Here is a 15,389-nt window from a genome sequence, read left to right as displayed (position 1 = left end):
TGCGAAGAGTGTATCTTTTTCTTTTTCTTTTTTTTCTTAACTTGGATTTCCAATGGACATGACTTCCGTGGTTATCCAACAAAGATTGACCCTGTGAAAGTTCCCGCCAGTCAATATGCCAGCGAGTTGTCCCGTCCTCATGATAAGCTTGTAATTGATAGAATATGTACGTACCTACATACGTATTTCGTGCATGTATTCTCGATCTATAATATCTCTTTGGTTTTAATATTTGCATAATCTATTGTACAATTCAGGATTTAGGATAGACTAAAGAGAAATGGATGACTGGACATTAATTCAACTTTATCATGCTAGGGAAATGGCAATAGTGCTTTTTTTTTTTTTAAATTTTTAATTTTGTGCTTGTTTCAATCCTAACAAATGTATTACAAAATTCCAAATCATATATAGGAATTATGTATGCGACCATAGATACACTCGAAAAGTGTGTGATGATATTCCACCAAACCGAGGATTTGTAGATTATCATTCTATATATAACACAATAACACTATTTTGCTAACCAAATCATCAAATAGTAATGCTACACTTACCACATTTTATCTCATATTTCTATACCACATGTTGTGGCATGTTCATATCATATGTCACATCAATTAAATCAATGAAGTGTATTTTTAATAAAGAAATGTTAATTAACAGTGTTTTTTAAAGTGTTAATAAATCATAAAAGAAAAGAAAATGTTAAATAAATTTAATTAATGTGGTTGTCCACCTCATTTGTCACATAAGGTGGTATGAGAATATAGTATACAAATGTGATAAGAGTAGCATTATTCAACGACCAAATGATATGTATAAAATAATTTTGTTTCAATTAATAAATCCCTGGCTGATATAGATGTAGATTGATCTTCAATTATTAATTGTCCTTTTGGGTCAAATGAGGAACAGATTCACCAAGGACTTGAGAAAATATCATCAATATGGGGAATCATAGCCTTTTTACTTGAGAAAAATATCATCAACTCTCAGAAAATATCATCAATATGGGGAATCAATATGCTATTATAACTACTATTTAATTACTAGTTAGCTATTACAAACAGACCCTAAAGTATAAGAATTACTTTTTATTATTTTACGAAACAGAAAAGCATCAAAAGAAAATCACACGATCGATCAGATAGCCCACTTGTGAGCTTCTGTGACTCTCACGACTATAAATGTTGCTTGTCTCTTAACCTTTGTTTCAGTAAGGCAAGGCATGGCTTTATGACCATGAAAGAGGAGAAAGTGTTTTATCATATCAGGCACCCATGTCCTGTGCTATATGATCATGTCTACCCTGCAGAAGAAGTTTCATACTTCCCAGCACCTGCCATGAGAGAAGAGTACCATGGCGGCTGGCCCACCAAGACTGTCACCGTAAGGCCTCTTCCTCCTCCTCAACAGGTACAATATTATCCATACCCCAACATGGATCAAAATCATGTTCCTCCTCCTCATCATCAGATCAGAAGGCCTGTAAAGACGGTGGAAGTTCCAGCTCAGAAGCCTCATCAGATAAAGGACGTCTATCTTAGTAGCACTGAGGCAGCAGAGATCTACGGGGGAGTGTTAATTACTGAACATGAAGAGCTAGCAAAGCTTGGAAGGGAGGCTTTTGCCATGCTAGACAAGTTCCATGGCCGGCCAGGCAAGAGGCCTCCATTTTCTCAAGACCAACCAGCTCGTGCAGGGAGACACCCAACTCCTCTTAAGAATGATCAGGCTGTTCTTAATAGCAAGGATGCAGCCCTGCTATTTCGCTGGATAGAGATAGAGTAACCCCAAGATTCGCCGCTAATTATTACCAACTTAGTTTGGTACAAGTAATACGACACATAAAGTTTAACTTAAAAGATGGTGATGTGATATAAAGTTTAACTCAACGCGTCAATAGTCAATGTGAATTTTAACGTGGCTGGCTTGAATTCCTTTGAAATTGCGACAACAAACCCTATTAGATTGATTAGACCTGTCAACATGCACACACACACATATATATATATATATATATATGTTACATAGGTGAATCCCAAAATATCAAAAGAATTTTTCCCTTCAAAAAATTAAAATTATCAAAATAAATTATTATTTTTTTGTTGCTATAACAATAAAAAAAAAATCCCAAAATAGTCAAAAGTTAAGAGGAACTTATAGGTACAATTGTTGAGCTTTCCTTTTTATCTTCCTTCCCTAAATTTGAACCAAGAAGAAGGAAAGTTTCTAACTCAACGAGTCAATGGTCAAAGTGAATTTTAACGCAGGTGTATGTGTGTTTGTCTGGCTTGAACTCTTTTGGAATTGCAACAACAAACCCTATTAGATTGATTAGACTATTAATTAGAAGAAAAGTAGCGACAACAAATACAGAAGAATAACTTTTGTAAGATGTGATCTAGTGATAGATGTTTCAGCAATATGCTAGATGTTTGAAAAATGCTTCATATTTGCAAACAGAGGAACAAATTTTGCAAATAATGCAACTGAAGAAGATATAAGATGCTCAGTTGAATAGAAGTGTTGTGGAAAAAGGCAGTTTCTGTTTCTATCATGTAAGCTAAAGGATGTTTTTTGAGTATTAGAAGTTTTCTGTTGTTTTGCAACTGTTTATTCTATGTTTGTGGTGATATTTATATAAAATAAACAAATATGTGTAAGGTTATCATTTTATTTATATATTTTTCAAATACGACACTTTCTAGGGTTCATCCACTTTGCATTTCATTTATTTGAACAAATTGTAAACCATTCAAACATATATAAATGTGATGAGACAAATAGACACACACTTAATAAATGACTACTATTCAATCAAATGGTTAAAAAAATTCAATTCGGGTGCTTTTTTATAGCGATATAATCTATGTCATAGACTATTCAAATTGTTGAAATACAATACAAATTGAGCTCTACAAAAATACCCGTCAATTTGTGTGATTTTTTAAAGAGATAATCTATGAGTTCTGCTAAATGAACTCTAAAATTAACTGAGTACGCCCTAATTAAAATGTAAAATTAACAAAGTACACCCTATTTAACTACCAAAAATACCCTTGATACACCCTAATACACTACCTCTTTAAAAAAAGACCAACAACATTCATCTCCCCACGATCCCTTTCCCCATACTTTGATTCTCAAAGTTTTTAATTGTACACTCTGGACAATATTGTTCTTTTTTATATATCCTAAATGTAACTAATAACACAAAAACGTTCAATAGAATTCTTTGATAATGATCCTAAATCAAATAATAAGTAATACTCAGTAAGGGAATCATTCTTATTAAAACACTCAATTTTGCAGCTTCGGGGGTTTTTAATTTTTTTCCCAAGAAACACAGTATTTCATGCAGTCTGTTTTTTTCATTTTTCTCTTTCTGATTTTTTAAAAATAATTTTTTGTTTTTTGAATCCAATATCTGAAACCAAAAAACAACTTTGATTGTCTTGCTTGCTGATACAATTAAGTCCCAATATGATTCGTGTGGCTACTTTTGTGGGGGTAAATAGGAGAAAACAAGTTTTACAAGGGGCTTCAAATATTATAGAAAATTTCCTGAATTGAAAGATGAGAAAAATGAAAAAATTATATGCTTGGAGAAGAAGAGTGATTGAAAGGAGAAGAGGTTCTGCTGGGCTTGGTTTTGAGAGAGAAAAGAGTTCGGCTGTCCAAATGCTAAGATGGAGAAGAAGATTGTAGGCAAAAATATGGGGTGTTATGTTTTAGATATTTTTTAAATGATGTGGGATGCTTAAAAGAAAAGTCAAGCAAATTGAGAAAAAACAACCAGAGGATCCGCGTTAGTAAGGTGCACTTATTAAAATTACATTTGTTTCACAATTCAATATATTTGTTTTTAGTTTATATTAGGGTAAATTAGTAATTTAATAAATAGTTTGGTAGTAAGGTGTACTGTTAATGTATGCATTTTGGGTTTTTCTTTTGGCTTCCCTTGACAATTTTGTGATAGAATTATTATTGTTTTTATCAAGCTCAAGTTTAGATTAAGAATAGCTTCTCTAGGTGTTCTTAACTAACAATTATCCTATGGAGATTCAAGCAAATTGACAAAGGTAAATTGTGCATTGCATCACATTGCATTAAATTGATTTCATAAAGTGATGACTAGTCATCTGTTTCTCATATGACTAGTCATCCTTGCTCTGTAGGATTTCCAACTAGATAACCAACTATTTTGTCCTATTTTCCTTTCTCTCTCTGCTACTATGTGTTGATTCTGACTTAAGGAATTTTTGAGTGTAAATGCCAAAGGATTCCTCATTTGGTAGCTGTCACTTTTCAGGCAAGTTTTGGAAAGTTTCTCTGTAAACTTTCTCTTCTTCCTCAAGTGTAACCTTCATAATTTTTCATCTTTGAGTTCTCCAAAATGTTTCTTTTTGAAAACTGCATTTGAAATATGAAAACCTCATCTTGCTAGTCAAACACTCTCTCATATATATCTAGGTCAGATTCAAGATTGATTTCTTCAAGAGTATGGTTTCTTGAAGAAATTGGTCATTCTCCTTTGAATCCAAATTTTGATTTCTGTCTGAGTTAGAGCTTGCAAGCCGGTGCCATGGGATGAATGAGCTGGAGAAAGAGCTGCCATTGCCATGAAGAACTGAGCTTCAAGCTTTGCTAAGTTGGAGAAGAAGATTGCACAAAGGAGAAGGACGAAAGACGAAGGAGATGAGTTTAACGCTAAATCTAAAAACTTTTTGTTTTCGTTATTTTTTATTTTTGCCGATGAAATTCTTTTTTTGAACAAAATATGTACTTAAAATAAATGAGATGGCAGATGACATGGGTTGCCATGTCAGTGTTGGTAACTTAGTGTTAAAGAGTTGATAAACAAGTTGGTGCATGTAGCGTTATTGAATAAAAAATCCTAAAAATAGTCAAAAATGAAGAGGAACTTATACGTACAATTATTGAGCTTTCCTTTTATCTTCCTTCCCAAAATTTGAACCACGAAGAAGGAAAGTTTCTAAATCCTCGTGATAGTGGTCAAGGTGATTGCGACAACAAACCCTATTAGGTTGATTAGACTATTAATTTGACCCAAAAAAAAAAATCAATGAAGCGTATTTTTAATAAAGAAATGTTAATTAACAGTGTTTTTTAAAGTGTTAATAAATCATAGAAGAAAAGAAAATGTTAAATAAATTTAATTAATGTGGTTGTCCACCTCATTTGCCACATAAGATGGTATGGGTAGTATACAAATGTGATAAGAATAGCATATTCAACGACCAAATGATATGTATAAAATAATTTTGTTTTAATTAATAAATCCCTGGCTGATATAGATATAGCTTGATCTTCAATTATTAATTGTCCTTTTGGGTCAAATGAGGAATCAGATTCATCAAGGGCTTGAGAAAATATCATCAATATGGGGAATCATATCCTTTTTATTTGAGAAAAATATCATCAACTCTCCGAAAATATCCTCTTTCTTTTCTTTTTTTTTTGCCAAAAGAAAATATCCTTATAAAAACAAGCATATCTAGACCAGTCAAACAAGAAGTGGGAACCTATCGCAAATAGTTTTTTGGCAAAATTATAGCAATGGTCCCTGGACTAAGACCAAACTTTACTTTTCGTCTCTCATATTGTTAAATTGTTACGATGGTGTTTCAATTAGATCTCATGTTGCATCATTGGTCTTTCCGTCAACTTAGTTAAATTAATTCTCTCTCTCTCTCTCTCTCTCTCTCTCTCTCTCTCTTTCTTTCTCTCTCTCTCTCTCTCCTCCTGTGCGCTCTCCCTCTTCCCCTGACGATTTCTTCTTCCCCCATGACTACCACCTACAAGCTCCAACCCTCAAACCTATCCCACTACCACCCTCTATCGTAGCCCGCAACCCCAGCACCCATGAACCCAGAACCCCAGCCCCCATCCTTCACCTCAAATATGGTCAAAACAGAGAAGCTGAGGGTTGATGGGTATTCATATTTCAAGTGATGAAATTTCAATTTGCAGATAATCTGGTTGATGGGTGATTATTATTTTGTTGATAATCTCATGGTGTTCTTTTTATGCCCCTAGTATTGTTTGTGTTAATTTCATCATGTACTCAATAGAACCAATGGTTTCCATGTCTTCGCTGATAATTAAAACATAACTACTATTTATAAAAGCAATTAAAAAAAGAAATTCATGATGAAATAGGCACTTATTTATTCCTACAACTAAGATCTTTCTTGTAATGGTATTTAGGTGGGCCGCTTGCATTGTCCGTCTCCTTAGTGGGAGGATGGATCACCTTCCATCACCTTTTGGGTTTTCACAGAGAGAGAGAGGGAGAGATTTGATTTATTTTTAAATTTTTTGTGTGAAAAGACATTTGTGTCCATGCCAAGTAGGACTTGTCATTGTCATGTCATCATTTTTAACGAAAAAGTTGACTGAGATGACGGAAATGACGATTTCTGAAAATGGAGACATAATTAAAGTACCACCGTAACAATTTAATAATATGATGGACAATAAGTAAAGTTTGGTCTTAGTCCAGGGAGCATTGCTATAATTTAGCCCAGTTCTTTTTTTTTCTTGTTCTAACCAAAAGGAAAAAGAGAAAAGAAAAAATAAAACAAAACAAATTATGTTGCCGCTTTCGGTATCTTGCCATATGCTGGTGGGTAAAATGCTGGTGATAATTTGGTGGGCGAGGCAAAGATATGAAAAAGAAGGCAAAATGGAGAAGAAGTAGGCTACAACTGAGGGAGTGAAGGACGACATTGCACCATGCATACACACACAAAGCATATCTCCAATTTTAGGCAAACCAACTAAAAACCAACAATGACAAAACTAATTAATCCAACCTTCACCGTATAGTTCGAGCCTCCTCACACACAGCAGCGGTTGCCATTAAAAATTTTGGTTTAATTAGCGACATGAAAACAAGCACCTATAAATAACACGCACACAGAGAATTAATTCATCTTCATAACAGCCTCGTCCCCCGGAGGCTTATTTTGTTTTACCAATCATAGCTAGATATATAGTTCGTAAGACCTAGAATTTGAAGGGGGGACCATGGCCATTGCAGGAATGTCGAGCCACGCCATTCTTATCTTGTGCTTAGCTGCACTGGCCTGTCAAGCCGCCGCAACCGCAGTTACCCTGGTTGTGCCCGATATTTTCCGTGGCACTAATTTGGGTGTCCATGACAAAGTGGATCCTACAGAGAAAATCTTTAACGTGTTGGATCATGGCGCCAAGCCTGATGGGTCTGGCGATTCAAGCATTGTAAAAATTTAGTGACTCTAGTAATATTAGTATTATTCGCACACTTAATTATGATAATTAAATTTTGGGTCTAATGAGAGAAATGGATGGTTTTTGGTTTTAAATTGCGCAGGCTTTCATACAAACATGGATTGCAGCATGCCGCAACCACACCGGGAGATCAAGGGTTGTAATCCCAAAAGGGACTTTCAAGACTGGGCCAGTCATATTTCAAGGGCCATGCAGCTGCTCAAAACCCATTGTTGTTCAAGTTTCAGGGACCATCAAAGGCCTGAATGATATTTCCTTGTATGAAGAACCATTCTGGTTCTTGTTTGAACATGTAGAGGGCTTGGTCCTCACAGGCAATGGCGTCTTTGATGGGCAAGGTTCAAGTTCCTGGAAAAACATTGATGGCTGCAGCAGTTGCAGTCCACTCCCAGCTGTAAGTTTAATTTAATGATTTATAATTAACTTCTAAATTGTATACCATCATAAGAAAGAAACTGACCTTAACTATTAGTTTAATTAATTTATTTACTTAAATAATTATGCAGAGCATCAAATTTAACGGTGTCAAAAACGGGGTCATCCGAGGCATCACCTCCCTTAACAGCAAAGGAGTTCACGTTTTCCTCACTAACAGCCAGAACATTAGGGTGCGAGGAGTGAACATCTCTGCCCCTGACACAAGCCCCAACACTGACGGCATCCACATCAGCAACTCCAACAACATAAAGATCGCCAGAGTTCACATTGGAACTGGTGATGATTGCATTGGCATGATTCAGGGATCCACCAACGTTGCCATCAACAATGTTGTCTGTGGCCCTGGACATGGCATCAGGTACATGCATAACTCAATTCTTAATGACTTCGAAACCCTTTTGCTATAATATTGTAACGTCGTTAATAGTCCATATTTCTCGGTCTATCAACATAACATATCAAATTGTCTCATGGCTGAATTTGTATGCCCATTTTTACGGATGGCAGTATCGGTAGCCTTGGCAAGTATCAGAATGAAAATGACGTGACGGGGATCATCGTGAAGAAGACGACGTTTTTGAACACAGACAATGGGATTAGAATCAAATCATGGCCAGGATCGACCCCAAGCCGAGCCTCAGGCATGATTTTCCAGGACCTTATCATGCAGAATGTTAAGAAACCCATCATAATTGACCAAGAGTATTGCGCAGGGGGCTGCAACAAGAACCAGGTTTGTTTTAACTAATTCTCTTCAAACCTGCCTCCTTTTCACAAACTACTACCTTCTTCAATTTTACCAATTTTCTAGTACATCGAATGAGATCGAACCATGACTTATCCTAATCTTAAATTTTTAACGTTCTATCGTTGAATTTTTTGCAGCCATCACGCGTACAGATCAGCAATGTTCACTACATAAACATCAAAGGGACCACAGCATCAAAGATTGCAGTGGATTTCATTTGCAGCAGCCAGTTCCCTTGCAAAAATGTTGAGCTTCGGGACATCAATTTGAACTACATTGGTCCCAGCAATGGCGGGCCTATCACCTCCATATGCAAAAATGCAGAAGTAGGATTTGGTGGCATACAAAACCCACCAGCCTGCCATTAAACGCCTGCTCTAGTTGAAGACAAGCACCCTTGTCCTGCTTGGCTACATATACGTATGTATATATACATGAAGAGGATGAGGAGAGCATCTTGGGTTTAAGAAGAAGATTTAATATTGGGGGTGTCTCTGGGGTTGATGCATATGTATTCATCTCTCAAATGTTGATGTGTAACCCCTTTGAGCTGAGCTAAAACCCCTTGCCGCCTAATCGCATTTCGTTTTGAATGTCTCTGTTTTAGTTTAAAAGCTTTTCTGCTGTTTGTAATAAGGACCATTGGATTAGAGTCCAAGTGGCTTCTTAAGTGAGGTGTTAGATTGTGACAAGTGTAATCATCTTATAGGATGATAGTTCAATGGCTAGGATTAAATCTTGTATAGAGGCAGTTAGAGAAGAATCTCTCTTCTCTCTCCTCAACGGTTATATTTTTGGTTGCTGGTAATGAAAGAAAAGCAGACTTCACTCTTCCAATTTTTCTGTTTTTCACAGAGAGCAACGTTCTCTCATCCATTCTCTCCCAAATACATCCAAAATACAGACTCACAAAACTATGAATTCTATCATCAAACGGGGAAGGTTTATTATTTTGCAGCATCAGTCTCGGTGTGCTTCTGATTACCAGAGGGGCCATGGCCCCCCCAAAATTTATAAATAATATAAATTATTCTTTCGGTATATATATGTGTGTGTGTTTTTCTTTTCCTTTTATCTGTTGTATATATTTGTCAAATGCTGATTCAAGTGAAGCTTAGTGACATTTACATCAAGAACAACAACATCAGTGGCACTTATAACACCAAGAGTCTGCTGTAAGACTCAGACAGGCAACTTCATTATTGTAAGGGATGGCCTTCGTCGTTTCGAAGAACATTTCGCCATACACTTGTAGGATCTACTAATATATAGTAACTTCACATATATCATTTTACTAGTGATGTATGGACCTGAATTTAGGCACACCTAATAATTTTGAGGAATTTCCTCTCAAATACCACTATTACTGCAGCAAACTGACAATATGGACAAAATATTTATACTTTGTTTAAATCATATCGAAACTTTTAGACTGTTTTATTGAAACGTTAGGTATCAAATTGTAGACAAAAGATTTTCTCTCTTCCAAACCCTAGCCCCCTCTCTCCCAAAAACTCTCCTAAATCCGTTTTCACTTTGGAGGTGAAGGAAGCCACTGTTCTTCCTCCCCTCTCCCTTCTTCTCTCCCTCCTTCTCTTCTCCCCTCATTTTCAGAGAGACAAAAGGTTTTTCCTATTTGTCTTTATTTTATTATGATTTCCTCCAACTATCACAAGCAGCTGCGTCTCGGCTTCAGATCTCCACCACCATCCTTGTTGTGATTTCTTTATGTTTAGAATAAGTCACAGAGACTCTTTGGGTTCTATGTGTAGTTTTCACTTCTTCTTTGTGAGAGCTTTTTACCTCTCCTTTGTGAGAACTTTTCATCTCTTTCTTATGAGAGTTTTATTTGTATTGTTATGGCTTGGTTTTTTCAAGCTTTATCTCTTTTTGATTATTTTGCAATCTTAATTGAAATGCATATGTCAGAGTTTCTTCGATCATGCATGATCGTTAGTGAAAGTGCACCAGATTGTCTTAATTTAGATGTTAGACCGCTTTGTTATTGTAATGGTCATTTCTGGCTGTGGCATTTTTGGCTGAATTATGAATACAATTCTAGAATTTCTCAACAATAACAAAAAAAAAGACTGTTTGTAATCGAAATAATAGACACTATAGGTAGTAATAGTCTTGGCAATATATCGACATGATATCGATATAACGAGACTATTTGCTATAATGATACTTCTATTTGAAAACCTTGTTACAATCATAATACTATTTAAAAAACTCTGTTACACAAATATTGCTATTTGATAGTATCACTCAATCATTTTTGCAGCTTCACAACTATTTTTTACATGAAATGAAATCTTCTATACTCCCCTTGTAAAAAAGGGCAAAAAAAAAGAGTTAATTTAATTTAGGGCTAATAACAATAGACTTCCTGAAGGTTTGGGATCATTCTCAATATGGACTATGGGGTTTCAATTTCATCAATTTACACCTCAATGTTTTCAAATCTGACCAATTTAAGCCTTCCGTTAAGTTGTTCATTTGGTCAGACATTAATTGATGACGTGTCAACTGTGACACCTACTTACTAACCAATACCTAAATTAAAAAAATTATATAAAATAATAACATAAGAATAATCAGAAATTAAAAAAAGAAAAAAACTTAAAAATTCCCAACCCCTTCCTTGCCCAACAACCCAGCGCCCCCATGTTCCCCATCCCCTCAACTCAGCCACCTCCACCTCTGAGAAACATAGCAAGATGGAATCTCTTAATTCCTATTGATGAAAACACAACCTGACTCAAACAAAGCCGAAACTCATAATCTCATGAAATACACAGGTACAACATTTCCAACTGATATCTCTTGAAATCCAAGTCCAAGTATGCCATCAAATTTGGCTACCAAAAATGACTCCGGGCTCCTTAGTTATCTCAATCAATGTCTAAAATATCGATGGTATCGGAAATATCGGTAGTCCAAAAATACGAAAATTTGAATGGAAATATTGGGATATTATCGATATTGATAAAAGTTGAATAAAAATCACGGAAATTGTAAGAAAAACTTGAAAATTTTTATTGAAACTTTGGAGGATGTTTATTTATTCAATTATCTATTAGTTTATCACAAAAAATTGGAAGGAAATGCATTGCATGATGGGTTTAACTGATTTAAGTTGATTATATAGCGAGCTGACAAACACTGTGAGTGTAGAAAATATGTATGTAATTAATGAAAGATAATTAAACACACCATAATCATTTATATATAATGATTTACTATAATATTTTACACTTTATACATTGCATAGTAAGATACATGAATGACTTAGTGCCATATAGAATTCCCTTTTGCGTATTATCTCAAAAACACAAGCAACATGGTGGTTAAGGCGTTGGATGAGTGAAATTGCAAGGGTTTGAATTTTCTTTGCGTGTGTGCTTTATTTTTTGATTTATTTTTCCTTTTTTGCATTACATTGATATTTTTGATATTTTCGATATTATAACGATATTATAGCGATATTTTGACAAAATATTGCTGAAGTGTGAGCGAAATTATGGACATCGATATTTTTTGATATTATCGATATTTATACAATATGTGTATGGATATGTTCCGAAATATCGTGATCTGAAAAAACAATAATATCCTCGATATTTCGTCGATATTATTGATATTTTATAATATTGTCTCGATAAATTCCTGAAACAAACTACATGTATCATTAAAGGGAAACCACCAACAAGAAGCTCCATTTGTACGATTAAACCAGCGCCCACACCCACCAAGTCACACCAAACAGCAACGCGATCCACCCCACTCCTGACCATACAACTCGAGCAATAATCCCATCCCAGCAAAATCACAAAGAACAAACAAAAATACAGAACCACACATGGTGGCCCAACCCCTGCAATACAATCTAGAGAATCACCCAACCTTTGCAATATTCTGGTATAACTATTAACCCACAAAAAATTGGAAGAAAAATAATTACTAGGGGTGGACACAGTTTGGTTTGGACTGGTTTTTGCTTCAAATTAGAACCGATCTGGTACTATTCATCCGGTTTGGTTCGGTTTGGTTCGGTTTTAATAAAAAAATTTCAAAAACTGTCCAGTTCTGTTTGAATCGGTTCCGGTCCGATTTCGATTTCGGTTTGGTTTTGAACTGGATTATAAAAATTATTTTTTAATACAATTCTCAAATGAAATATTATTATTTTACTTGAAAATTAACAAATTATCCAATTTTATGTAAAAATAAATATTAAAGTTAGAAAAGAGATATTTTGAAATTGAACTTGGATAAATATTAGTTTTTTTTTAAGTAAAATTAAAAATATAGCATTAAATATAAATATATATTGAAATTATATATATTTTTAATTTGACCGGTTTGGTTAGGCCCGGTCCAATTTTTGAAGACATGGAACTGGATCCGAAACCGGTCCGATTCGGTTTTTGACCAATTGTTGACTTTTTAGTCAACTCGATTTTTTTTTGGTTTGGCTCGGATTTTCGGTTCGCCTGTTTGAGTGCCCACCCCTAATAATTACCATGATTGGCCACTGGTTTGCTAATTACTGAGCAAACCTCGGCGTCGAGGGGGATGCCACTCTTGATCAAAATCTTGACGACGTGGTAGTGGAGGCGAGTGAGGATTGAATCAACGTTGAGTGCGGAGCTTGCCGACGGAGAGATTGGGGGTTTGGCATTTCTGGGATAGCGAAACGGTGTCACGGAGGGTCTGAGAGACGGAAATGAGATAGAGGGAGAAAGGGTGGGAGACGGAGGTTGGGAAGTAGGCGTCGTCGTGATGGGGTGGGGAATAGGGGGTGCTAGGTAGGGAGGAGGCTAGGTTTTTTAAGGTTTTTTTCTTCTAATTATATATATATATATATATTGGGATTGGTTAGTAAGTAGGTCCCACAGTTGACACGACATCAGTTAACGTCTAACCAAACAATCAATTTAATAGCTTAGGGGGGTGTATTCCATTAGTATTCTAGAGCGTTTAAAAAGATTTTGTTTAAGTGCCAGCTTTCATAGAACTTGATGGAACTTTATAATTCGTATAGAACTTGATAGACTTTCAGAAGACTTCTGTATAATTTTTTTAATAAACTTTCTTAAGCTTTCATAGAACTTGATAGCCTTTTATTCCAGACTTATGTAGACAGTATATATAACACAATAACACTGTTTTACTAAACTATCAAAGAGTAATGCTACACTTCTCACATTTTATCTCATATTTCTATATCACATATTGTGGCATGTTCATATCATATGTCACATCAATTAAATCAATGAAGTGTATTTTTAATAAAGAAATGTTAATTAACAGTGTTTTTTAAAGTGTTAATAAATCATAAAAGAAAAGAAAATGTTAAATAAATTTAATTAATGTAGTTGTCCACCTCATTTGCCACATAAGGTGGTATGAGAATGTAGTATACAAATGTGATAAGAGTAGCATTATTCAACGACCAAATGATATGTATAAAATAATTTTGTTTTAATTAATAAATCCCTGGCTGATATAGATGTAGATTGATCTTCAATTATTAATTGTCCTTTTGGGTCAAATGAGGAATCAGATTCACCAAGGACTTGAGAAAATATCATCAATATGGGGAATCATAGCCTTTTTACTTGAGAAAAATATCATCAACTCTCAGAAAATATCATCAATATGGGGAATCAATATGCTATTAGAACTACTAGTTAATTACTAGTTAGCTATTACAAACAGACCCTAAAGTATAAGAATTACTTTTTATTATTTTACGAAAAAGAAAAGCATCAAAAGAAAATCACACGATCGATCAGATAGCCCACTTGTGAGCTTCTGTGACTCTCACGACTATAAATGTTGCTTGTCTCTTAACCTTTGTTTCAGTAAGGCAAGGCATGGCTTTATGACCATGAAAGAGGAGAAAATGTTTTATCATATCAGGCACACATGTCCCGTGCTATATGATCATGTCTACCCTGCAGAAGAAGTTTCATACTTCCCAGCACCTGCCATGAGAGACGAGTACCATGGCGGCTGGCCCACCAAGACTGTCACCGTAAGGCCTCTTCCTCCTCCTCAACAGGTACAATATTATCCATACCCCAACATGGATCAAAATCATGTTCCTCCTCCTCATCGTCAGATCAGAAGGCCTGTAAAGACGGTGGAAGTTCCAGCTCAGAAGCCTCATCAGATAAAGGACGTCTATCTTAGTAGCACTGAGGCAGCAGAGATCTACGGGGGAGTGTTAATTACTGAACATGAAGAGCTAGCAAAGCTTGGAAGGCAGGCTTTTGCCATGCTAGACAAGTTCCATGGCCGGCCAGGCAAGAGGCCTCCATTTTCTCAAGACCAACCAGCTCGTGCAGGGAGACACCCAACTCCTCTTAGGAATGATCAGGCTGTTCTTAATAGCAAGGATGCAGCCCTGCTATTTCGATGGATAGAGATAGAGTAACCCCAAGATTCGCCGCTAATTATTACCAACTTAGTTTGGTATAAGTAATTAGTTAACTAATGAAGCTCTCTGTAATATAGTATATGTATGTATATCAGATGTAGAAATGGTTTGGATAGCTTATTTTCTGCACCTAAATGTATATGTGTCAGCTTGTAATTATATGTACAAATCACTTCTCATGTTATATAAAATATATTTAAAGCTAGCCCCTCCTCTCTTGCATACTCTCTCTTGTTTGTTATGTAATCACTTTTCAAGGAAATTTATTATTATTAAAAAAATAGCACAAAAGAAAGGAAGAAAACAACTTTCCTTGCAATATCAAAGAATTTTATTCATGTAAGAAAATAATAAAGAAGAAATATAGAGTTGAAGTAGAGAGCGAAAAGGTCAGCGCTGGTATCAGATGCACTATACTGACTACTCCTAATTCTAGAGGTTCGCCATAGACTG

At 35.4% G+C, this 15,389-nt stretch overlaps 2 protein-coding genes across 2 annotated transcripts; both read left to right on the top strand.

The window, feature by feature from the left end:
- Window positions 1,121-15,144, top strand: LOC109946892. The gene is made up of 2 exons (XM_020556076.1): window positions 1,121-1,832; window positions 14,972-15,144. The coding sequence occupies exon 1, from the start codon at window positions 1,240-1,242 to the stop codon at window positions 1,792-1,794; it is 555 nt and encodes a 184-aa protein (XP_020411665.1). The 5' UTR covers window positions 1,121-1,239; the 3' UTR covers window positions 1,795-1,832; window positions 14,972-15,144.
- Window positions 7,060-9,325, top strand: LOC18792317 (exopolygalacturonase). Its single transcript, XM_007223981.2, has 5 exons — window positions 7,060-7,272; window positions 7,385-7,696; window positions 7,809-8,098; window positions 8,248-8,473; window positions 8,626-9,325. Exons 1-5 carry the CDS (start codon window positions 7,060-7,062, stop codon window positions 8,854-8,856), a joined length of 1,272 nt encoding a protein of 423 aa, XP_007224043.2. The 3' UTR covers window positions 8,857-9,325.

This window comes from Prunus persica, chromosome G1 (genome assembly GCF_000346465.2).
Source record: "Prunus persica cultivar Lovell chromosome G1, Prunus_persica_NCBIv2, whole genome shotgun sequence".
NCBI classification, from domain to species: domain Eukaryota; kingdom Viridiplantae; phylum Streptophyta; class Magnoliopsida; order Rosales; family Rosaceae; genus Prunus; species Prunus persica.
This window is presented reverse-complemented; position numbering and strand designations above follow the sequence as displayed.

Coding starts and splice junctions, on each gene's coding strand:
- LOC109946892 (XM_020556076.1), top strand. CDS start 1,240: ATGACCATGAAAGAGGAGAAAGTGTTTTATCATATCAGGCACCCATGT.
- LOC18792317 (XM_007223981.2), top strand. CDS start 7,060: ATGGCCATTGCAGGAATGTCGAGCCACGCCATTCTTATCTTGTGCTTA. Junction 7,273..7,384: donor GGTCTGGCGATTCAAGCATT/GTAAAAATTTAG, acceptor TAAATTGCGCAG/GCTTTCATACAAACATGGAT. Junction 8,099..8,247: donor GGCCCTGGACATGGCATCAG/GTACATGCATAA, acceptor TACGGATGGCAG/TATCGGTAGCCTTGGCAAGT.